Source organism: Dicentrarchus labrax, unplaced genomic scaffold, assembly GCF_905237075.1.
Source record: "Dicentrarchus labrax unplaced genomic scaffold, dlabrax2021, whole genome shotgun sequence".
Taxonomy (NCBI): Eukaryota; Metazoa; Chordata; class Actinopteri; family Moronidae; genus Dicentrarchus; species Dicentrarchus labrax.
In genome coordinates, this window is record NW_026136715.1 from 11,882,124 (window position 1) to 11,906,699 (window position 24,576).

Here is a 24,576-nt window from a genome sequence, read left to right on the forward strand (position 1 = left end):
TGCTTGATGCCACATAGGGATTTTTATGATGAACTGGTGTAAAAACTCCAAAGGCAAAAGTGGAGTATTAAGTTGCTAACTGAGTAAGAGTTGCTGTACACTTGGCAGAATCTATGTATAGTATGTACAGTACTTGTGTGCAGGAACGAAATAAGAGGCTGCATGCATTATGTTTCTAAAGTTTCTTAGATATAATAAAACCAATGTAGCGCACTCTACTTTACTTGCGTCCTTTATTTATTGAGAAATCAGTGGATCTGTTGCACACTTTGTTACTTTGTGAATTTAAGCATCTTATAGTTAATATTTTTGGAATAAATTATGTCAGACATGCATTGTGCAGGAACAGAGAATCAGAAAAGGTGCTTAAGTGTTTAATGTGTCTCAGTAAGGTCCTTGAGTCTTGAACGGTTTTCTGACTTCAGTCATCAAGCTGGCAGAGCATGGCCACACCGCGCTTGATCCAGTATTGGGGGCGCCTGCTTGTGGGCAACATCATGGAAATTACAAAATTGGTGGAGTGGCCTGTGGTAGAGAGGGTGCCTTTCCTCTCAGTGGTCTTGTAGAGAGGGCAGACAAACAGCTGCTGAGGCTGATCAGTATTCTTCCTTTGACCTGAATGGGAAAGAAGGAAGCAAAGAAATGAAGAAAATCAGAAGCAAAGAGTCAGGAATATGAAAAGGAAATTATAATTATAGAAAAATACAGCAACATGTTAACAATAATGGGGTTGAAATAGACACAGCATACATTTTATTTGTCATACATTTGGCAGTGTACAAAGTATGGTAATACTTACTGGGTTTTATCCAGATAATGGGCATAAAGTCAAATAGGACTTTGGGGTGCTGCTCTGCCAGAACTCCACTTATGAGGAACAGACAATAGTTAAGGTTTATCAATGCTCTTTGCATGTCAATATTATAATGGTATATAATTACTGAACATTTACCTTCCTTTGTCCCATCGAGCTCCATCCAGAAACAATCCATTAACGTAAACACCATCCTCAGGCGATGCGTCTGACTCATATATAGGAAGAACCTGTAACATAAAACCATGAAAACTAAACCACAGGTCAGTTTACCCTTAGTGCTACGAGAAGATCTGAGGTGGAGAAGGAAAGTGAAAGCCTTTTGACCTCAAAATCAAAGCCAAGCATGTCAATGGGGACATGGTATTTCCTGGCGTAGTTCTGCATAGCCCCAGTTAGGAAGGCCTGGGTGAAGAAGAATCCAGACAGCCAGAACACATTGGGTTTACTGGTGTCATACCAATCCTACAGACACACAAAGTAAAAGTGAAACTTTGAGTGGAATAACAAACTCAACAAATCTCCCATATGATTACAGTCCTTTCTGCTGTTCATTTAAATGATCTTTATTAAGCAGTCTCACCTGTAAAAACTTGAGCCTTGAAAGAAAGTCAGTAATGTAGCTGCCCAAAGTCTTGAGACTAGGGTAGGAACGCTTGGCCCATTTCTCTGGGACCTTGCCCACAATTAAACTGCCTGCAACTGCCTCCAGCTCTGCATCCATCACTACCAAACCCTTTATGGCCTTCAACAGGTTCTGTAGACTGACACGGATTGTACTACACAGCCTGAGGGAGAGCAAAAACAGCAGTTCAGTCATATGAAATAGGTAATGATGTGCTGTATGTCTTAAAAATCTGGACTCAGCCGTTAGTCCGTACGTGTTGTAGCGCTCCATCTCTTGAACGAGAACAGTGTTCATGCTCTCTTCGTAGAGCACTGGAAACTTCAAGAGAGCTGTTTCCGTGTCAAAATTAGCTGGAAGCTGGGAGAAATAAGCAAGTCAGCTAATTAAAAAATATACAAGGCAGCGCATTCAAATTATAATCATGGTTAGGTAAACACAAATGAAAACTGGCACTTTAGTGGAAAGCTACACCTGCACTGGTGCCATGTGTATTTCCTTCCAAAATATTAAACCCAATCCAATGTGTTTAGTGCCTCACTTAAGAGACACAATAACACTCTCTAGATATCTCTAATCTAAGACTCTGCAAATGTTAAGGGATCACCAAAGTTATTACAAGTCATACTGAGGGGAACATGGTTCAGCAAAGTACAAATGTCTGGAGAAAATGTTGTGCCAATCTATCAAAGAGATGTTGAGATATTCCACATGATAGGTGAAAACTTAAACCTGCTGGTGAGGAAATTCAAAGGATCAGGACCATGAATGTCTGTAAAAAGTTTCATGGCAATCCATCCAATCGTTTGTGAGATATTTCAGTGTAACCAAAGTAGTCAACCTACCGCCACCCCTAGAGCCTCGACACTAGCATGGCTAAAAATAGCTAAATGAAGAGGAAGTTTATTAACTTTATACCTTAGTGAGGATGTCATTCGCTATGTCATACAGTGCGTTGTCACTTCCAGAGCTTGCCCCTCCCTTAGCTCCGCCACCCTGGGTGAGTAGCAGTGAATCGAACAGTAGCTTTGTCTGCTGGAGATCTTTGGAAATGTCAACATTTTCATGCATCCCAAACACCTCTGGATGCTGGCTAAATGGAAGCTCCTAGAACATAACAAATGTATTGTTATTCAGTTCAAAGTCATTACATATATACATAAAAATAAATATTTATGCTCTTTATATGTGTTATCTCAAGTGGCTTTACCTTGATAAATACAATGTAGTCCTCATAGTTAGATTTAGGTGGGGCATAGTATTCGCCGCTAGGTGAGAAAGGGTAGCGGGGTTTCTCAATGATGTCCTTGTTGTAGAAGTCAGCCAAGATGGTCATCAGGAGCCGCCTATCCCAGTCGTCTGTCACACGGCCACCATAGTTGCACTCCCCGGTCAGGTAAGTTATGGCCTCGAAGGGCACTTCATCATATTCATTCACAAAGAGCTAAAAAGGAAAAAAAATGTAATCCATTTTAGAGTCTTGTGATGTACAAACCTAGCCACTGAAACTCTGAATGAATACCTGTAGCTGTCTGATGCTGATACGAAGGTCAGACTCATTGAAGCCATAGGGAATATTCCAACCAAGTGGACCAAACTTCTTCCTCTCCTGAACAAGAGCGTGAAAGAAGCACAGTCCGTACAGGAGCTTCTCCCAAATCTAGTAGAAAAAGAATGTCCTTCATGTGACTGACCTATTACACAAATAAACACAAATTCCTGCCACACACTAAATGTAAGTTAGCTTCCCCAACTCACCAGCTCTTTCTCGGGACAGTTATTGAAGAAGTCTGAGTCAGAAACAGGATCTGACAAGTAAGACTGTAACAGGTTGAGTCGGAGTCCTGTTGGAGGCTCGTTTGTCATTTTCACCCCGTTCTGCAAGATGGTCACTGGAAACTAATATCAAAGTTTTTCAGTTTTTTTTCTTTAGGACTATGATCAGAAAAAAAGCTCTATCTATCTATCTTTCCTGCTTCGTTAACTTTTACACATGTGCCGAATGAAATGCAATGAGCTCTACCTTGGCTGAAGGGTAGCTTGTGAGCCAGAGGCGGAAGTCTGGGTGGCATGTTGCTGGACTGAAGTCCTCACAGGTTTTCTCTAGGGTGGACATCCAGGAAACGGCCAGGTGACAGTTCTGCAAACACACCCATGTCCCATCCTGCATGGCTGTGGATATCATTTTGGCAGCGATGGGTCCCTGGCCCTGCCCCAGAGAGATGGACTGGAACTTGGCACCATCCATTTCCTTGTCACTGGCAAACTTGAGTAAGCCTGCGGAGGGATGTTGTTATTTTTAATGATTTTGAAGAGTAGCATTATGTAAAACCTTGACAGCCAGTCATTGGTACTGCAGGGACTTACTAGCCATTGGATCAGCTCCTGGAGACAACACAAACACGAGTGGGATGGTGGAGTTGGAGTCCAGGTAGCTCTTACTTAGGTCAAAGGGAGGGGGCTGGACAAATTTCTTCCCCAGTTTGCCAGTGACATATTTAGTCACAGCTGGTACTATCTTATCTGACCTGAGACAGCGAACAATGATCATCTGCTGCAGCTCATTGAGTCGTTCACACCATGGAGTGGGCAGAGGAATGTTGCACGGCTCTTTGCTGTCATAAATCGGCTTGAAGTCTCCTGGGCTTTTGATGAAAGCCTCTCTGTGGAATAAATAACACTTCAATTCACTCCATCAGACAAAACACATTTATAATGGCAAACAAAGAAATTGTAGTAATAATAACAAGTAATAAAAAAGCATGTTTTGTTGAGTGTTGCTTTTTACTTTATTCCTTGTAAGCCCGGCAGTTCGCTGGCTCTACAGATTTCATCCCAGCTCTTGTCCTGTAGCCAGGTGGGGTCGGGGTTAGCAATGGTGTTCTGCAGGCCCACTCCTCCGGTCAGCAAGAACATGAGGTCAGTGTATTCAATCTCCTCTTTTGCTCTGAGTGAAAACAGAAAAACATGGAACAACATAAAACTCCTATAGTAAAACTTCATATGGTTAAAAGCTGTAATCAAATTATAATCATCTAATCAATTTAACCAATATGCCCCAGTAGCAATAACACTTACAGGAGTAGATTGCAGCAGAGGAGGAAGGAAAAGAGAAGTTTGTCCCTCTCAAACAGAGAGCGGCAGACGTTACAGTACAGGTTATAGGTGAAGTGATCAATCAGGTATCGAAGCCTCCTCTCAAGGATCTTGGACTTGTTGCTGATTAATAACAGAGAAGACATAGGAAGCTTCCAATTAACACAGACCAACTCCTAAAAGCTAAAAATGCTATGCTAAAAGTTGTGAGTAAAGGACACAGTCTCCTGCCACTAGTGTGTCCCACTCAAATATGCTTAGAGTACAAGGAAACATATTCAGAATGTCTACAGTTGCAACTTGTGATGTTATTGTACAAAAATGCACAATTCCTGTGTCTGCGGGCACATCTGCTAATCTACAAGTAACTCCTCCTCTGTTTTTGATCATAAAATGGTGTTGCATGTCTTCTCTGTGTGGTTTACTGGTCGGACATTTCTGAAAATGGTTAAAACACATTAGGGATGATTTGGAGACAATTACACCATGTCTACCACAAGTGATGACACATATATTTTCTAAATCTAACAGCATTTCTGGTTTATTTCATTAGATTCTGAGAAAATAAGGGAACATGAATAGCTGGTACCGTCACAAATTCTCAGCATATTGGTCTCAATGCATTACCTCTTTTGGGACACTGCAGAACACAAATGTGCATAGCTCACCTGTCTTGAATAGAGTTTATGTAGAGGTTGACAAACCAGCTGAGAGAGTACTGGTACATAGGGTCTATGTTTGTCAAATCAGCAATGCTGAAGAACAGGATGGAGGAGTGCTTGGCAATGGCTCTGTAACCCTCTCTAGACTCTGCTATCTTGATCTCTGTCTTCTCTGCGATCTGGGAAATGTTTAAACAGTAGGAATTATATTTATATTATATCAGATTACCAAATATCAGACTCGTCATAAACACAATCCATGTCTCATTTTCTCTATAAAGCATTTATTTGTGCATTGTCCACACCTGCTGTTTCTTGGTAATCTCATTGGACATGATCTTTGCAGAGTCTAGAATCTGTATGGCACTCTCATCCTCCAAGATATTTCCCTCAGAGGACTGCAGTGTCTCCAGGATCTTGTCCTCAATTTCCTTTAGTTGCCTCTTATTAGCAGCTGACTGCAGGATTAGTGCATTTCTCTCCTCTTCCAGTTCTGGCCTGTAGAGCAGATAAATCAGAAACAATGTTCTAAAGAAGTGATGAGAAGTAAACAGTGGTATACCAGCATGACCATTTTATGAGCACTACCTCTCCTTGGCTACAACAATCCCCAACAGCTGGTCCTCCAAGCCTTCCGGGGTGATCATGAAATTGAGCAGGGACACCTTGGTGGCTAGTTCTGGTAGGTAATGTGGGTTCCTCAGCTTCGTGGTGATGTAGAAACGGAAATCGCAGGAATACTCAATCACACTCTCCCCGAGCCTGATGCAATCCACACCGCCTAGATGAAACAAAAAATAAATTGTTTTTGTTTTAAATTCAAAATCCCAGTTGTCCCCCTTGGCAGCCATCTCACATTCACAGCACCTTGTTTGAAGGTTTGTTTAAGCAGCAGTGGTTCCAGTGAGGGGTCCAGCTCCTCTCCTACATTTTCCAGCAGCAAGGGTGTTCCAAATTGAATACAGTTTTCTAGAGTCCTCATGTAGTCCCCGTCTGTTAGCTTGATTACACTCAGGTTGCTGTCTTTCTCTGAATTCTTCACCCACTTGTTGGCCTGACCCTGAGGGTCAATCATCAAGGGCCTACAAGAATGCAAACATTAAGGATGGAATGAATCTTAGGTTGAAGTACACACCTTTTCTGGTCGTAAACTTCAAAACATTTCAGCAATACAGACTCACCATCTACGTGAATTACTGACAATGACACCATTGTCGATAGAGAAAGAGTCACTGGGAAGGCCTGCAATGTTCCAAGCCCTGATCTTAATGGGATCTCCCAGGGTCTTACTGAGAGAGAAGTCATCTGATGATGGAATTTTCTTAGACTACAGATATTAAGGTAGGTGAGAAGAAAGACAATAAGCAATTAAATATGTGTGAATTAAAAAAAATAGTGTATAAATAAAGCATTGGAGGACTGTTACTTGACAGAGTTTGGTCCATGACTTGGTGCAGTCCTGTCTGAAGCCAGCAGTGAAGGCCCCCAGGTAGGCGATGACACCAGCAGAGATGAGAACATCCCCAGTCAGGTTGTCATACGTGCTCTGCAGGTCATCTGCTGCCTTAGACCATCTTAAGACAGACATTAATTCAGTCAGTGGTGTACTGTAGTTATGTTTTTTGCAGAAAATAATAACCAATAGAATATATACAGTATGGATCATCCGGACCTGGTCTTTTCACCGCCCAGACCACCAATGAGTTTCTCAGCCCTCTCCAACTTCCTGGCACACAAATCCACCTGGATTTCCAGCTGAGCCTTCTCCTCTGTCTTCTCCTCAAAGGTTTTCTGAAGGGCAGCCAAACGGTCCTCAACCTCCTTTAGCTCACCTCTCTTCCGGTCCAGCAGAGCCATTGTAGTAGCCAGGGACTCCTGCGCCTCTGCGAGATTGGCCTTCTTAGGGGCCACAACCTAAAAGAGTGGTTGAAATCAAAGAATAAGTGTAAGTGCATTATCAGGACAAGCCAATAGAACAAAAGTCTATGCAAAGCCAGAAACACTGCACCTTGGCCACCCTGTCATACACCTCCATCGCTTTAATCCACTTGCACAGGCCTTCTGCTGCAGAGGAGGCCTTTGCCACTATACTGGGGTCAAAGTCAGGATTAGTCATGTACTCACTACGGATTTTTTGCATCACTGGGACCTGCAAAGAAGGAGTAGAGGAGTTAGTCACAGCAAAATACAAAATTGTAAGTGTCAAATAATGAACGTAGAATGTAGACGGTGACACTCACAGGAATATTGTCCTTGTCATATTCTCTAAGATCTCGTAAAAAATTCATATCACCCAGTAGTTTCTTGCTTGGACCCCAATAGTCAAAAACCTAAACAATAAAGAAAACATGTTACTCATCGTGACATTACTACAAGTTGCAATGTTAAGTTTCTTGTTATTATGAGCTTTGGCAGTGTTTTTAGGGTCTAAAAATGAGTAGAAATGTTTATCCTCAGTCTAACCTTTTTTCCAGTTCCAGCTGGGTCAGCTATCTTATCCGGCTTTATATCCTTCATCACACACACAGCTGACATCACCAGCTTTACCCCTGAAGGAGGATTTTTCATCGACTTCACAATTGTGACATCAGAGGGCTGAAACGAAACAGGCAGCTCAACTTACTCAACTGCCTATACTGTGATTGTCTGAGTGGCTGAACTTTGATACAAGGAAGCAGAAGCAGTGCAGTTGAAGGGTGTTCACCTTCAAAGTGTCCAAGGCTGACAGAGCAGCCTCCAGGGCAGGGATGGCCTCAGCTAAGTCACTTTCACACTCATTCTTTAGAGCCTGAGCCTCATTGGCTTTTATAGTTGCTGCCTCCTCATCAACACGCACAATTTTACTTTTGGCTTCCACCTCTACAGACTCCACTTCAATCACCTGAAAGTCATCACATTAAACAATTACACTCAATATATTTTAGCACACTGGTATACACAATCTAGGTCAATGTTGAGGGTGACTGAAGACGTAAAATTAATTCACCTTCATCATTTTGGTGTTGTCTATTTTTGCCTGTTCTAGTTTGGGCTGCAGGTCTACAAGTTCCTTCTTCATCTCACCAACCTGCAGAGAAAGATTGTTAATTATTAAAAGGTATGCTGAACATTTTGTAATTTAAAAACAAACACAAAAAACAATTCTGGTAAAAAATGCTGTATATACCTGAGATTCAGCGAAGGCAAGTTTATCCAGACCATTAGTATACCTCTGTTTTGCTTTCATAACAGTGTCTCTTCTCTGAGTGAGTAGCAGACGGAAAGCTGCAATCAGCTCCAGGTAGGATGTGGGTGTCACATAATTATGGCGACCTAGCTCAGAGAGGAATCTGCAATGAAAATAACAGTGCCATAAAGGGCTTATAAACATACTTTACCTTTGAATATATAAGCTATAAATAATCCCATGTCATACCTCTGTGAGAGCTGTTTGGCAGAGGTATGGAATGTTTTGCAGATGGGTATGACCTCCTGCCTCTCATTTTCACTCATATCCAGTGACTCCAGGAAGGAGTTGGCTACTCGCTCAAGAGCCTCCTCTGGCCATGGCTGTTAGGGCAGAGAGCATAAAGGATAGTGGGGATAGGAAGAAAGACAAGAGCATACAAAGGCAGACTACTGACACCAAAAATGTTGTGTATGAGCTAACCCATGTCGAATTTCCTGGTATCTCTGGCCCAGGGAGCACACATAACTAATACATAGATAGTATTTAGCATTTTCTGTGTCTATCATATGTAGTGTATTTTGCTAAAGATAAAATATAAAATACAACTACAAGCAATCACGCCAATCCTAATGCCAATACAGTACCTGAAACCAGTCAATGGTACAGCAGTTGATAAGAGATGGAAATTGGCGCAGGCGATTTCGGAAGGCGTCTCCAATAGGACTGAAGGCAACAACAATGTGCAGGTTCTCTTTACAGCGTGTCACAAAGAAAGCAAAAAGAGTCAAAGGACTCAGTTCCAAATTCTTATTACCAGCCTGGGCAATGGGACGTACTGTCTGGAGAAAGACAGATAAAGTATGAGCAACATTTGAAGATGGCCTTTATACAAGGTATACTTTGCTCTATAAGGGTATACATACATTATGTGACAGCCTACCTCCATGATCTCTTGCTTCTCGTCTATGGCAAACAGATTAGGCACCTCCCCTGTGTTCAGGACACTGTCCACGTCTTCTAGAAAAGCCTCATCTTTTATCTGAGCATCAGTTAGTAAGAACACTGTCTTCTGACCTTTCACTCCAGCATTTTTCAGCAGCATCTAAAGTATAAGAAAAAAGCAGGGAGACAGGGTGTTTTTAAAATCTTCCTCATCTGTTTGAAAATGCAAAAGAATCACAGGCAGGGATCAAAAGGTAACGCATCAAGTTGACTGGACAACGAAGTCTAAATCATAAAGCTGACCTTGAGGTCATCTCTCCACTCAGTCATGCCATAGCTCTTTGAGATCTCAGGCTGGAACATGGTCATGTGGGCCATGGATGTGGCCAGACGGGTGATGGACTGGCGTCCGCTGCCTCCCACTCCCACTAGCAGGGCATTGCCTCCTGGCTGCTTCAACACACGGCTGATACGGGACAGGTGCTCCAGGACATAGCTTCATAATCAAGTTTCCATGCAAGGATAGAGTTATACAAATATATATTGATTGACTTACTTCAAAAAAGCTCAAGCCATTTGCTTGTATGTTCAGTCAAATCTTATCTTTTGTTTAATTTATAATGAGATCTTAATATTTAATACTATATAGCTTGAGACTACTATTTTTGCAGTGCATGTAGTCAAACTGACTCTGTAATACGAGAGCTGTTTACCGGAAGATGACGAGGTTCATATGATTCTTGTTCATCTGATTGTATTCATCAAGACACGACTCCACAACCTGAGCAAAGCTTTCCATTGAGGGCACCTCAGCGTACAAGCGTTCATCGTCCTCCAGGTCAGGGTCCATGTAGTCACCAAAGAGAAGATTTCGCATGTCTTCCTCAACCAGCTAAAAAAGAGGAAAATATATGACGCATATTAAAACATATAGATTTTCCTATTTAATTTGTATTTACCTATTTCATATTGGTAGAGCTAAAATACAGCAATGAATAAAAAATATATCCAGAAAACATATATCACAGTGACAAAAAGGCCAAAGCAGCTTTCCTGCATTTACTAAGATACTGTGAAACATAATAATAGAAAACGACATGACACTTAAGCAAGTATAACTGCATCTCTTAAAATAAATAAATCTATCGGTATAATTAGGAGGATTAGTAATCTTGTTACCACAAACTGTCTTCTTACACTTTATTACAGTTTAATTTATCCACATCTTTCATATTGTAATATAGTTTGGGCAAGCACCTTTCCTACTTCACTCCATAGAATTTTGGTTCTTCAGAAATGTTTTGTTAGGATGGCAACCCGATCTGAGTCACATGTATCTGTACCTATTTTTCAGAAACTCCAGATACTTACTGTTCATGACATCAATATCTCTCAAATATGTGTTTTTATTTATAAGGTATATTCAGATCATGAAAACTTTCCAGAGCACTTTAAGACTTATTTTAAATTTAATTCTCAGGTTCACTCTTAGCCAACGCGACAATCTTTAGATCTTCATCCCCCAAGATTTTTTACGTGCAGAGGTCAATTTACTTTTAAATTTAGGGGTACCAAATTATGGAATAACTTTTCCCATCTGGCAAAAAAACTATAAAATGTTTCAAAAGATGTCTAAAAGTCCATTTAACTGCTGTCTTAAAATTCTAATTCACACACAAAAACACTTTTATATCATGTTCATACTTTTGTTTTCATATTGTTATTTTGTTGTCATTATAACTTGTTGTTGATGTTATATATTATTTTTCTCTATTATCAGTTTGTTATTACTTTATGTAGTTATAATATTCTCTGTATGTCAATTTCCTGTTCCTTATAACTATGAAATTTTAGGTGGAGGCTTTAAATAAGCCCATCTGGGTTTTCTGCCTCTCCCTGCACTTTACACTATTTGTTATCTTTGTTGCTTTCATGTAATTCTAATCTGCAAAATAAAAAAATAAAAAAATCTCAACTTACTTTATTGCCTTCTTTGAGGTGATCAAACACCTGGTCAAAGGACTCTTTGAAGTGATCTTTGAGGATGCTGTTCATCAGCTGGTAGAGCCATGCTCGATCTTTGTCATCCACCAGGCGGTCATAGTAGACACGGAAGACTTCGTGGACAAACAAGCGTATCATTGTGCGTTTGTTCTCCAGAGACTGCTTCTTCAGAAGCAGGCAGCCTTGGATAACTCGCGAGAAGTCCCGCAGGTTGAAGGTGTAGTGAGACTTGGCAGGAGTGGGAAGCAAGTTGTCCATGGCTTCCTTATACACCTATGGGAATTAAAAGCATACAAGCAAAGAATAAATGTATTGGAGGAGACAAGATATGATTGATAAGAGCCTTTTACACATGAAAAACTATTCATCTATCTCATTAACAGTTAATTTGGTATCACTGTTTTTGGGTGACTCACTTCCATTGTAGCTGACACTATTTGGTTACCAACTGTGAAATATTCAGGTGGGAATTCATTGTTTTTGAGATAGAAGGACACCACGCTGGAGAAGATGCGAACCATGGTGTCATCACTGAAGGCATTAATGCTAAAAATGTTGAAGTGCCGCAGAAAACGGGACGTCACAGCATTCCTCCCACCACCAGGGGGCCCCATAGCTGAGATGAGCTGGAGGTCAACAAGAGTGATCCTAGAGGTATCTTTCAGGTCATACCTGCCAGAGCATAAAAAGATAAGGTCTGTCTGTTTACTGAACAGTGCTTAAGGTTCTCTAATACAGTACATTTAGTCATCTTCCTTATCGTTTTCTTGTGTTGACGTTTTATTGGCATGTAATAGTGGATAGTTCATACCAGTTTCCATGGTCCATATACTGTCGAAGAAGCTCCACAGGAGGCTGTGCTCCGAACTGTTCCAGTGCAGGCATGTTCATGTCATCTACAAAGATGACACACTTCTTTCCCATGGGAGGCCCAAACACTCCCTTCCTCCTCTTATCCAACCTGGACATGATGATATTCTGGACGATGCAATGATTACAAAACAAATGAGTTACAAATAAAAGAACAATCATTTCTTGTTTGTTTTGATTATTACATCTAATAACATTTTCCTATCGATCCAAAAGGTTTTCAAGGACATCTTTTCATTTATACTTGTTACATGCTGACCTGAGTTTGGTTTGCACTAGTGCGAGCTGAAAAATTGATAAAGAAGGGTAGATAACGGTCTTTGTCCAGATTATTCATCAACTTCTCCTTCACATACACTGACTTCCCAGTGCCAGTAGGACCAACAAACAGGAGAGGCCTAAGCAGAGAAATAGGAAAGGTTTTGCAAAAAAAACCAAATAACATTTTGTCAGCTGAAATGTAAATAAATCCAGGTTAAATTAAAATGAAAAAATACTCAATGGAAACCAATATATATGGCAGTCAAACAATAATTTATGTCAATAATGCTCTAAATATTTGTATGCATCGGTGCCACTGTGATCCTCTTGAATACTGACATTCCGTAGCTGATGCAGAGGTCCATGAGGTAGGTGTAGCGAACTGTGTCTATGGTGGGAACAATGATCTCTTGAACTTTGGTGTTTTTGTCCCCTAGGTTGACGTTCTTGATGCCATCATTCCAGTGAATCCAGCGGCCTTTTCCTTTAAACTGCGCAAGAGATTACAGTAAGATTTATTCATTTAAACACAAGTGAAACACCTCTGAGGGATGTAACAACATATTACCTCATAGAAATAGTCATACACCAGGCCTTTCTCATCCATTGGACACTCCCATTTCCCCACAGCGGCAGGGATAGGATGTTCTTCTGTCTCTCCCGACACAGTCACCCTGAAGAACTTACTAAACCTCTCTCTGCTGTCTGCATCACAGCTGCCACCCATAGACCACACCAGGGAAAAGGCAAATGCTGCCTGCAATCAAAAAGAAAGACAAGGGGAGGTAGTGTACACAATTATAATTTAACTGAAGTGGAAAGTGCAAATAAAAAACACTGAAATGTTGCATGGAGGTGCAAATGTTTGTCAAGTGCAGTTCCAAAGCAAGAGTTTTGAATAAATGAGGGTATAATATTATTCAAAATGTTTCAGTCTTTTTACCATGATCCAGGTACGAATATTTTTATCCCCAGAAGACGTCTTCACAGGTTCAGTGAGTAGCATCTCAAACAGTCGACACAAAGACACCACGATGTTACTGTTGTTCGTAGAAACCACTTCCTGTAAACACGACCACAATCCATTATGACAAGGAATCTTTTATATAGTATATACAGCGTAAACTCATAAATGTTCTACAGCTATTTGTGTCTGGGGCTGGGGGTTATTTACTCTGCACTGTTTACGCAGCATCCTGAAGGTAGGCGGCAGGAGCCAGTGAAAGAGCTCCAGCAGCAGGGACTGGTTATCTGGGCTCTGCAGAGCCTCAGGAAGAGTGTTCATCCAGGAGATCACTAAGGGATCCCAGCCCAACTGAGATGGTTCCATGTATATCATACCACATCGACTGACTGTGGCAGGCTGCAGTGGGAAAAATAACCAAACAAAACCAAAAGAAGACCTTTTTATAACATCCAATTACATCCTGCAAATCTAGTTAGGTACATTGTTAACTCTCATTGGCTAATGAAAAATTGTTCCACATCCTATCAAGCACATTTATTAAAGTTTCATTAAAGCAAAAAGGCAACCATTAAAAAAAACTAGCAATGGTTACATTATAAGATAGGATAGTCAAAAAAGTCATCTATTTAACTCCAAACATCTAACTCACAGAGGCCTGTGATAGATCCATTGCTTCAAAAATCAGACTCATCTGATTGGACATCTGGATGATTTCACCACTCATCAGGCACAACTGTGGAGGAAGAGTAATGCAAAGACGGTCTTACTCAAGGATAATATAAATATTAAACATTTTTACTGTGTATTGTGTACCTTTTTGTTGTCATCCAGCACAGTGTTCATGCTCTCAATCCATAGTGTATCTATGGGACCATCAAACACCACCCATTTACGGTCTGGTGTTTCAGCTGATGCAAACTCACGAAATGTGTTGGCCACAATCCCATCAGTCCACTAACAATGGGGAAAAACAAAAAGTTAAAAGACTAACAGGAAGAAAGGGCCACCTGTTGTCCCTGCTTTACATTAATACTGTAAATATGTAGATGTGAAACAGAATAAATACGAGAGGATCCAAAGCACAGGTCTACCTCATGAGAAACTAAATCAAACTGTCCAAAGAGCTGTCCCATGGTGATGGACTTTGGGTTCAATGTCCTGAAGATGATCTTTTCCTCCTCACCATACCCTTTCTCATTCATGAGAGTCAGTGTGTCAGCTAGAACGTGTAGCACCTTGGTCTTCCCAGCAAAAGGTTCTCCCACCAGCATGAACCTGAAAAAAAGAAAGAAGAAGAAAATCTTCATGCAATATCATCTTTCAAAATATTACAAGTTGCATGAAATACTGTATAACTGTAAACATGCTAAACACGACATCATAATATGGCAAATGTGAAATTGAAATACAACATACCCATGCCTGACTATCATCATCTCATATGTCTGTATCATCTTCTGAATGAAGACCTGTGTTGGCTGTACATTGTGCTTTTTACAGCACTCTTCAGCAACCTCCAGAAACAGCTGCCATAGATATGAAAAAAACAGTTACAATTATTAATTGTAACTGTTTATTAATAAATACACAGGTATCATGGGATCTAGGACAAAAGAATACGTAATGGCAGCAAAATATCTGACCTGATAGTCAGCTTCAGGGAGGGAGATGCCTGGGAACAAATCGCTGGTGATTCCATTGAACAGCGGAATATCGTGGGAGAGAAACTTGGGCTCATTGACATCCTTTATTGACCTCAAGAGCTGGATGTTACAACACATGGAAAAAATGTGAACGGGTCAAAAACTGCAAACTAATTGACAAACAAAAGAATTTCTCAATGAAAACAAACAATATGGACTAATATTTAGGAAATGCATTCGTTTCAGCACAAATACCAGTATGTCCTCATTCTCATCAGGAAACTTGAGCTTGAGGTTCCCTGCAGCCACAAGTACAGCTTTGACAGCCCTCATGCCATAATCATAATGGAATTGGGAGGAGAGCTGCTCTGAGCAGAGCCTGTATGTCATCACAATCTTTACTGACAGTGGTTTGGCATTGAGGAAGCCGTATGAATATAGAGAGATCTCTGCTATCAGGGCATAGTTGGGAACCATCATGGCCACTGTTCTGAACAACACCTGCACAGAAAAATGAAAAAAAAAGTTAGGTTGTTAACGTGTTCCTGCCATGTTGGACAGTTACACACACACACTTATAGAAAGTATGGTCTAGACTTGCTCTATATGAAAAGTGTCCTGAGATTGTTATATAAAATAATAAATGGAATCTATTGAATTCATCCAAAGATGTTACATTATACTGAAGGGGTGTAAAAGCTCTATCAGTGCATTGTCAGCAAGCGAAATAGAATGATTTGATGGCTCTGAAGCGTAGAAGTAGTAACAGCCAATTTAGTCATATCTGACAATCCCAACCCACAATCCCTGATAAAATAATTGTTTGCTAATTAAAGACCTTTAGGTTGTCTGGGAGTTCCGAGCGTCCTGCGTAGCCAGGGTTCATTGTGATTGACACAAAGCAGTTGGGGTTGAGTTTGAGCATGGTCCCTTCAAAGTCAAAGTACTCCAACTTCAGCTCGACAGCCCTCTGGATGCAGAGAACCTGCTGGGCCACTACAGACAGCACCTCCAGCTCAATACGGTTGAACTCATCAAAGCATGCCCACGCACCAGATGAAGCCAGACCTTTAAAAAACTATGAGAGATTGCACCCCAACACGTTAAAAAATGTTTTTGCATAATACTATGTCATTAGAATAGAAATATCCTGTGGATGTTACTTTGCCCATAGCGAGGTAATCGAGTCCATCCGAACAGTTAAAGACCACGCACTGCACAGCTAGAGCTTTGGCTAGATCTTTGGTGGTTTCTGTCTTTCCTGTTCCAGCTGGACCCTCAGGTGCACCACCCAAATTCAGGTAAAAAGCCCCAATCTAAAACAGAAGGACAGGTCAGGTTTAAAATATCTGATCAATCTGCATTATTCCAATAAAAAATGTATTTAGGAAGATGGCTATTAGTCAGATATTTTACCAGGGTTCTGTAGCATCTGTCAGTCAGTGGAGTGATAACCAGGCGTGGTGAGTTCCCCAGGTACTCATAGGCATACTTCACATCACAGTTGATTATGCGAACACGAACATTGTCATTGTTCCAGTAGTAACGAAGCTGGGCTAGCCATTGGAAGTCAGTTTCATTTGAAACACCTGGTAAAAATGGACACACATTTTATTCTTAAAGCATTTTTTCTTGGTACTGTTGTCAAACAGTATATGTAGTGCTGTTACAGTCCACTCTGCATTCTGTGCCATTAGGTACCTTTGTCAATAAGATCCATGACCACATCTCTGGCATGGACATCAATTGTGACCAGGGCTCCCAGAGTGGTTCGTGTTTGTTTGGGCAGTTTCCCTCTAACCAGCTCCACAATGTCTTTCAGCTGATTCTGGAGCTGCTGATAGTAGTTAGTTAAACCCTACAGAGAACAAAAGCCCAATTACTATTCTAGCCTTTTCACAAGGTTATACTGTTATTATGTCATGCTGATCAGAAGACAAATACAGCAAGATGAATGAGTTATAGTATAAAGCTCAAAATCAACTTTTTTTTATCACCTTCCCAAAACTCACTAGGGGGGGCACTAACATTGTTCCACAGCAGCCACAATGGCAAGTCCCCCTGTAGATGTGTCTAAAGCCAAATTAATCGGCAGACCAATTAATCACTAATCTAATCTAAGTCTATCACTATTGGTTTGTACATGTACAGCATTATCTTAATTAATTTTAACTAAATCTTACAAATTTAAATCTTCATAACTTAATCTTCTTGTATTCAGAAAAACACTAAACATCAGTTCCATTCATTAAACTGTAATTTATAGTATTTTAAAAGTAAAAAAGAAGAAAAAAATGAAATCTTCTACAAAAAAATTATATAAAAACTTACATCAGCCCCTGCTTTGATGGCTTCATGAACTTCCAAGGTCCAGAAAATCTGTGAGGTGCAGAGCACCACTTGCCCAGGCCACTCCTTGACCCACTGGCTCCGTGCTGTCTCAGCGTAGGCCTGTCAGTACAACCTCATATTTATGTTCACACACATGAGAGGAACCACAGAATGTGATCCATACACAAAAATAATGGTATTAGTGTTAACAAATCACAGTAGTGTCTATTATATAAGGTATGTGAAACAGTAATCTCACCACCCTGGACCGAGCTACTACATCTCTGACACTGCGAAGCATCAAATCCTCCACCTGCACCAGCCACTTCTCCACAGCTCCTTTGGCTTCAGATGTAGAGATGTGCTGGATTAGCTGGACACGCTCCCCTTCACTACTATACATGGCCTAGTCAAGAGCAGTATGCAATTTATAAAATTAATTAATTAATTAATTTAAAAAGTTCATCAACCAGGATGTCATGCAAACAACAACAATTTGTGTCGACTTCCTTACCTGGATATCCAGATTGGGTAGGAAGTCCAGTTTGGAAATACCCTCAAAGCACTTCTTTAGATGGGGCTGCACTCGCAGTGGGTCCTTTGTCTCTGACAGAATCTCCAGCATTTCGTCATTGGACAGGAAGAAGAACCTGGCAGCGGCATTGGTGGCAAGTATCAAAATCTGCAATAATAACAAAGAACTGCACAGAAGAAATACTGCAAAATTGTTTTGTTTACCGTGGAAAAAAGAGACGCTTCTTCTCCAGATAGGCATTCAGTCCTTTCATGATGCTATCCAGGAGGTTGTTAGAATCTTGCAGTTTCTCTAGCAAACCAGGCAGCGACGTTGCTGGAAGGATCTACGATTACAAATCATCACACACACACAGTTCAGCTTTCAGATTTTCTTTTTGTCAGAATAATGAATTCAGCAGAAGCTTTTTTGATGACTACCTTAGGGTCCTTAACGCAGTGCCTCATGATTTCTTTCCAGTTCTTGTCAACAGTTTGGAAAAGCCGTCCCTCTTCCGGAATCTGCTGCATGATGTCTTGAGAAGAGAAGATGGGCTCCAGATAAAGCCACTGGGCCTGCACCTTCAGCCATTCATCAATTGTTTCCTGGATACGAAGCAGTCGCTCCTCCCACACCTGAGGTCACAGAGAAAACAGTTAAATCTCTGAAGGCAGAGTTAAAATAACTCTCACCTGGTACAACTGCCTTGCAAAAAAAAATATATTCTCACTATTATCACTATAAAAGCTGAATAAACTTGGAACATTTAAAGCTAACCTTGATCTCATTTTCAAAGGGTTTGATGAATGGCGAGCCCCTCATAGTCTGAGTCTTCACAATCTGGTCATCTAGCATTGTCTGAATCTCATCCAAGGCGGTCAGGATAGACACTCCGGTCTCTCTGTAAGGTTGATGGTGGAAAGAAATAGCATCCCAAATATGCACCATGGTCTGCATAGCCTTCTCCAGGGAAAACTCCTGTGGAGTCACATAGTAAGGGCGTATACAGCATTCAGCATCAATTTAATATTAAGGTTTTTATTGATAGCTTTACGAACAAGCACAAAATTTCAGCAGTTCTCACTTTACTAGCAGCAGCGCTGATAGACTCAAACTCTTCCAGATAAGGAGCAAGGTCTTGTTTGAGGACTTTGCGTAGTGTAGTACCAGAATCAGGAGTGAGGTCATACCCCACTATCTCTGACATTTGGCCCCAGTGGCGAGCTCTGATGCCTGGATTACACAAGATGGACACTATAGGGATATGGTTCTGTTGACACAAACACATTGCACATAATGGTTAAGCATCAGCAAACAAGACTTTATGTACTAAACGACCCCTTTGAAATTACGTTTACATACTGTACCTTGAACTCTTTGATCTGCTCCATTACAGTAGAGCACAAAAGTACTGTGGGGCTTTCCTGCTTCTTTGGGTCATCCTCACCAGGCCGTTGCCGAGTATTCCCAGCAACCTTCTCCATCTCTTGATCAGCCTTATTCCGTTTCTGTTGGAAAAACTTCAGCGTCTTGAACATCTCCCTAAAGAATTCATCCACTTTTACTTCCATGCTCTCGCCATCTAGCTCCTGGAAGGAACCGTCCATCCATCTATTCATGAAGAAGATAAATTGTTATCAGGGGAAGTGTTTTAATGCAAACATTTTAAAACACTCACCAAACTGAAATCCCACCTGTTCTCTGTGAGCTGCCACTTCAGCACATTTCCAAACAGCTTCTGATACGGTTCAATGCGGTCTTTGATAACCTCAACTTCTGGGTAACATGTTGTATCCCATTTGTAAAAAGCCTCTTCTTTGTTAATGGAGACGATCATCTCCTCAGCCTCCTGGAGAAGTTTCTGAACTGTTCTGACATCTGTTACATACTGCCGAAAAGTGATGACAAGACAATCATTTTCCATTTGATGTAATAGTATTGCCAGAAATCCACACTAAAATTAGGCTTTGGGAGGATTTTGTAAAATTCTGATCACTACTTAAATTGTACCAACACTGACAAGGAAATTGTAGACATATTTTAACATGACTATAAAATGTACTATTTATTGGCCAGGGGCAGTGACATCCAGGAGTTTTAGAGATGCTGGAAGGCGGATTTTGCAAGGCTAGCTGTTCCACTCTTTATGCTAAGCTAAGTTAACTGTCTGCTGGATGTAGCTTCATATTGTACAGACAAATACGAGAGTGGTATTGATCTTCTCATATTACTCTCAGTAAGAAAGCAAATATACATTTCGGAACTATTTATTCAAGGTTATCTGAAAGTGCTAATGACACTGTACCTGCTGCATCATATCCAGCTCAGAGCAATGCGGGAACTCTTCTATCCTGCGTCCCAACTTTTCCAGCTGTATCATTAATCTTTCTCTTTTAGCAATCAGCTCCTGCTCCCCTTTCTGCTTGGCCTTCTGCATCACCTGGAAAATGACATAGCTATCCGGAGTCAGGTCATCCTTAGAAAAACAACCATAATATACTGCTGTCAGCAGACACAAAAGCATTACCTCATCACTGAGCTCAAAGACACTGAGGATTTTATGTGGCCAGAGGAAGACGGTCGAATTAAGCTCCATATCCCCTGGCTCAATGATGTGGACCTCCAGGAGGTAAATCAGTCTACAGTAGACTTCCTGTAGAACACAATGTGGTAGTTAATTATGTTAGAATTGATTTTGAGATTACTGAAATCAATATGTTTTAGTGTAAGATACAACAGGGAGAACCAATTATATTCACCTTTATTTTTTCATTAAGCTCTGGAATACCCTTTGTCTTAGTCAGATTAATGTAATCAATAATCTGAGACATGTCATCTGTGTTCTCTGGTATTTTCAGAGCGTTCTGTCTGATGGCTTCAAATTCAGAGCAGATCCTTTGAACAGACACAAAAAGTATTTTTAAAGAAATCTAAGCATGTTAGACACAGAGAGACAGTTTTGTTAAAGAAGAAGTGACTCACTGTAGAGTTTGCTCACGATGGCTGGTGACCAGTTTCCTCAAAAGTATTTCAGCATAGTTGTTGGCTTTGTTGGCTAGCCCCTGTTTTAGCTCTTCACAGTCCAGATGGACCATTGTGAAGTGGGCTTTTGCTGGGAGGTTGACAATCTCCTTTGACAGAACATGAAACTCCTCCACTTGCTTTGCAGCAAGATTACACATTGACAGTTATCAGAAAAACTGGTAACAAGGCAGTGGGTCTATAACATATACAGCATGAATCAAACTCTTTATTTTATTACCTTAGTGTACTCATCAAAAGAGTGATTCTCTGCCATGAACTTCTCCACTTGAGCCTGTGCAGTTCCATTGACTAGCCAGTCATAGTTGTCAACTGCAAAATACAAAAAAAAAGTAATTATAAAATAATAAAAATCAGTGGGGTGATGGTAAGAATTATTGGAATATGGAGGCTCACCATAGTTCTGAAAATGCTCGTCAGGTTCCTCTAAACTTTCGCACACAGCGGTCTGCAAAGTGGCATGAGCCCAAAAAAGTACGTGATCAGCCACCTTGGCATCCACAAACGAAGATGTGTCTTGTGTCAGCCATGACTGGACCGTCTGTACTCTCTGTGGATCAATGTCAGAGATATCAAAACTTGCTCAAAATACAATTTTACATGAAAAATACCCCAGAAAGTGGTAATTTTCCTTAAAATGGCTATCACACGTACATAACCTCACCTGCAGTGTATTTGTGATGGCATTAAGAATCTCAAAAACAGCAGCTTCCAGATCTTGTAAGGTGGGATAAATTTCCATCTTTTCATCATCAAATGTCAAGGCCATACGAAAGACTGGCAGGAGATGGCGATTGCTCGGATCAAACAGATTGACAAACTCCTCTACACTTGTCTGAAGCAGGGATTTCAACTGGGATTTTACAAAAGAAAAATGTTAGTGAGTACATTTGTAATCGAGGGACTTGCATGTCACAGAAACACATTAGCTGATTAGTAACATGTATTTTCATTACTGCTTACAATATTCCTTGACCAGTTCATTTATTTACTATACATGCAGCATTAAAAAACTCAAACCTTGACAAGTTTCAGTTGTCAAGGTGTCTATAAGTGGACTTTTAATTCATGTCTCCAACAACTGGGTTGCTAAAAATACAATGTAGGACAGTATAACATAATGAATATTATATTCAAGTGCCGTATTTCAATATTTAGTGAAATAACCTTAACTTTTATTTCTTCATGTTGACTTTTCTCTAGTCAAATCCAAGCCCAAAATTAAATCAGCATTATCTCACCTGATTGGAGATGAGGGTGGACGCACAGTCGTAGAAGGAGTCCAGTTTTTCCTCTTTAACACCATTCAGCGTATCGTTACTTGTTAATAAGTGGATGACTTTGGGGAACCAGGTATTCATGATCCGATCTTCGGTCCTCTTACACTCCACAGCCATTTTGTTCTGTAGGCTTTTACAGTCCACGGGTCCTGAAGCCCTGAACCAGCAGAAGACAAAAATAAAATAAAATAAAAAATTAGTTATGGGCTTATTTTAGCTGTGCCATTTTGCATTTAGTCTTTCCATACCTGCACCCTGAAAGATCAACCAGGACCAGTGGAGAAAACATTTGGTAGCCAATATCCAAGACAGTTTGCATTACCGGATGAAGAATGTGCAAGTTTGTTTTTATCATCTTGCGGCTTCTGATAAAGCTATCATGCCAAGGTTGAGAGAAATCAAGAATTCTGCAAAAAAAAAAAAATTGGAAATGTGTTTTACAGAAGGAGAATTAAAGATTTTTAAAGAATTAAAAATAGACAACTACTATTAGGTTATTGTGCATCATTTGTGTACATTAGACACTCACTTTGGCTGGGTGGCTTTTCCTGCGATAACCCCTTCTTTGTCTGGATTCTTTAAGTCTGTGTCCACTAGAGGGAGGGAATATGACATAATGACATACTACATGTAGTCTGCAAACATAATACATACATACATAAACAAATAACTGGCAATACCTGTGTGCTTGACAATGACACTGTGGTAGTCATCGCTGACTTCTTTGCAGAGCTCCTGTAGTAGTTTTTTTGTCTCAGGGCTCTCTTTAAGTTTAGGCGGGACTCGGGCAACAATGGAGTCCAACAAATGTTGCTGGACTGGAACAAATGGGCAGCTCTCCATACACCGCTTCTTCAGGAACATGTAGTCCATCTTCAAACGGTACCCAAATAAAATAGCAGAGTCATGACAAAAATATACATAGGGTAGGTCTCTTTACAGGTCAGATTAAATAGTGAAAAGACAACTTACCAATCGCTTCCGCTTATCACTCAGCATCTGTAAAGCAATGATTAAAATACACCCCATTATATTGTGGACTATTTTAATAGAAATGTATATTTAAAATGTCTGCAGAGGTAGGTAACTGTCATACAGTAGATGGAAACTGTGGCTCTAGTGGCTGGCTGGGCTCTGCTTCCCTCTCATTGCTCTGTCTGTGAGCCTTCATCGCTCTAGACACCCTGTAACAATTCAGTCAACAAACTGTCACATTGCAGACCAATATAATAGCCTATGTAATGATTTACTGCCAACGTTACATTAGATCATCCTCCTTTAGTTGTGGCATTGAGGCACTGACAGAAGTGAGCAGCTGAAGTGAAAACATACAATATCATATGGAATTGCTCTTGTTGCACTTTACTCCTCTTGTGCCTCAGCAGTTTCTTGTCAACCGTTATCTTCTTCGCCATATCCTCCTTTACCGCAGCTGCCTGTCCAACCTCATCCCGCATGTCTTCAATCGGGGGCAGGACTGGAAACTTCGACATGCCCTTCGCCGCCGAGGCTTCGAAAACTTCGGGAGCGGTAGCCATTCCTGTAAACAGCAACCCACTGAAAAGAACCAGAAGGTAAAACAACTACGTTTACAGCTGTTGCTTGTTAAGGCTAAGCTAGTTTAGTTAACGTTGCAGCTGTTCGCTTAGTTATCTTGTTACATTTAACAAACTGACGTTATGTGGCAGTCGTTATCTTAAAGGCTAATAGTTAGTTGCAATAGTTATTAGCTATCCCTTTACCTGCTCTTTCATTCAATATCTTCTCGCTTTGGTTATTTGGTCAGTAACTACTTGACTACATTGCCGCAATTTTTTTGTTTTTACATCTGAAGGCACTTCTGAGACTCAAGTTAACAGCGTCGTTACCATGGAAACAATAAACAGGGTAGCCATAGGATGGAGGCGGGGCTTGTCATGTTGATTCCCGTTGCTAATATCTACGAGCTGAGGGTCACAGAACTTTTTCACAGCAGCCCTTTGACATGAAATAGTAGGGTAATCACAGGTGCTACCAACGAGACTAATTAAGGTTCTGTTCGAGTTAGTGTAACTGTGCCTTTCCAGTGAGAAAACATGCGTAATAGCGACACCCTGACTCTGTCTGACCTGTACACCGCTGTTTACCCTATAATTTAATGTCAGAATGGCTGCTGTGAAAAAGGTCTATTGTCTGAAACACAAAACGACATTAAATAGACAAGAAATACATATTATACATACAAATACAGCAATAATATATTATAGTAATGTAAAATATGGCTGGATAAACATATTTATTAATACAAATATTTATTATGTGTGATATGCCTTACAACATAAAACCCAAATTTCATCTTTATGGTTTTATGAAATTA

At 40.5% G+C, this 24,576-nt stretch overlaps 1 protein-coding gene across 2 annotated transcripts; it reads right to left on the reverse strand.

Annotated features, from left to right (window-relative positions):
- Positions 1-214: 214 nt before the first annotated feature.
- dnah12 (dynein, axonemal, heavy chain 12) lies at positions 215-24,091 on the reverse strand. Of its 2 annotated transcripts, XM_051424545.1 has the most exons (74): positions 23,963-24,091; positions 23,553-23,777; positions 23,317-23,404; positions 23,193-23,219; positions 22,901-23,093; positions 22,750-22,813; positions 22,469-22,627; positions 22,182-22,377; positions 21,605-21,793; positions 21,337-21,490; positions 21,161-21,252; positions 20,881-21,059; positions 20,658-20,793; positions 20,426-20,551; positions 20,204-20,338; positions 19,593-19,786; positions 19,266-19,509; positions 18,983-19,168; positions 18,676-18,876; positions 18,339-18,533; positions 18,123-18,244; positions 17,899-18,034; positions 17,644-17,790; positions 17,385-17,504; positions 16,755-16,911; positions 16,470-16,642; positions 16,217-16,369; positions 15,892-16,131; positions 15,309-15,554; positions 15,054-15,173; positions 14,827-14,936; positions 14,502-14,685; positions 14,224-14,364; positions 14,060-14,143; positions 13,618-13,806; positions 13,387-13,506; positions 13,012-13,200; positions 12,783-12,934; positions 12,442-12,580; positions 12,124-12,290; positions 11,729-11,984; positions 11,289-11,585; positions 10,022-10,200; positions 9,612-9,804; positions 9,307-9,468; positions 9,011-9,205; positions 8,613-8,746; positions 8,364-8,526; positions 8,184-8,264; positions 7,902-8,078; positions 7,661-7,792; positions 7,438-7,527; positions 7,206-7,346; positions 6,870-7,111; positions 6,624-6,771; positions 6,379-6,524; positions 6,065-6,279; positions 5,786-5,978; positions 5,503-5,695; positions 5,204-5,376; positions 4,518-4,658; positions 4,228-4,386; positions 3,807-4,102; positions 3,463-3,716; positions 3,198-3,338; positions 2,962-3,099; positions 2,650-2,883; positions 2,358-2,546; positions 1,696-1,799; positions 1,398-1,602; positions 1,142-1,279; positions 953-1,044; positions 800-867; positions 215-615 (listed from the first exon to the last, which is right to left on the reverse strand). In XM_051424545.1, exons 2-74 carry the CDS (start codon positions 23,756-23,758, stop codon positions 422-424), a joined length of 11,916 nt encoding a protein of 3,971 aa, XP_051280505.1. In that variant the 5' UTR covers positions 23,759-23,777; positions 23,963-24,091; the 3' UTR covers positions 215-421. The 2 variants fall into 2 exon arrangements, with proteins under 2 accessions (XP_051280505.1, XP_051280506.1); XM_051424546.1 differs by lacking the exon at positions 23,963-24,091 and having other exon boundaries at positions 23,553-23,789.
- Between the last annotated feature and the right edge of the window lie 485 nt (positions 24,092-24,576).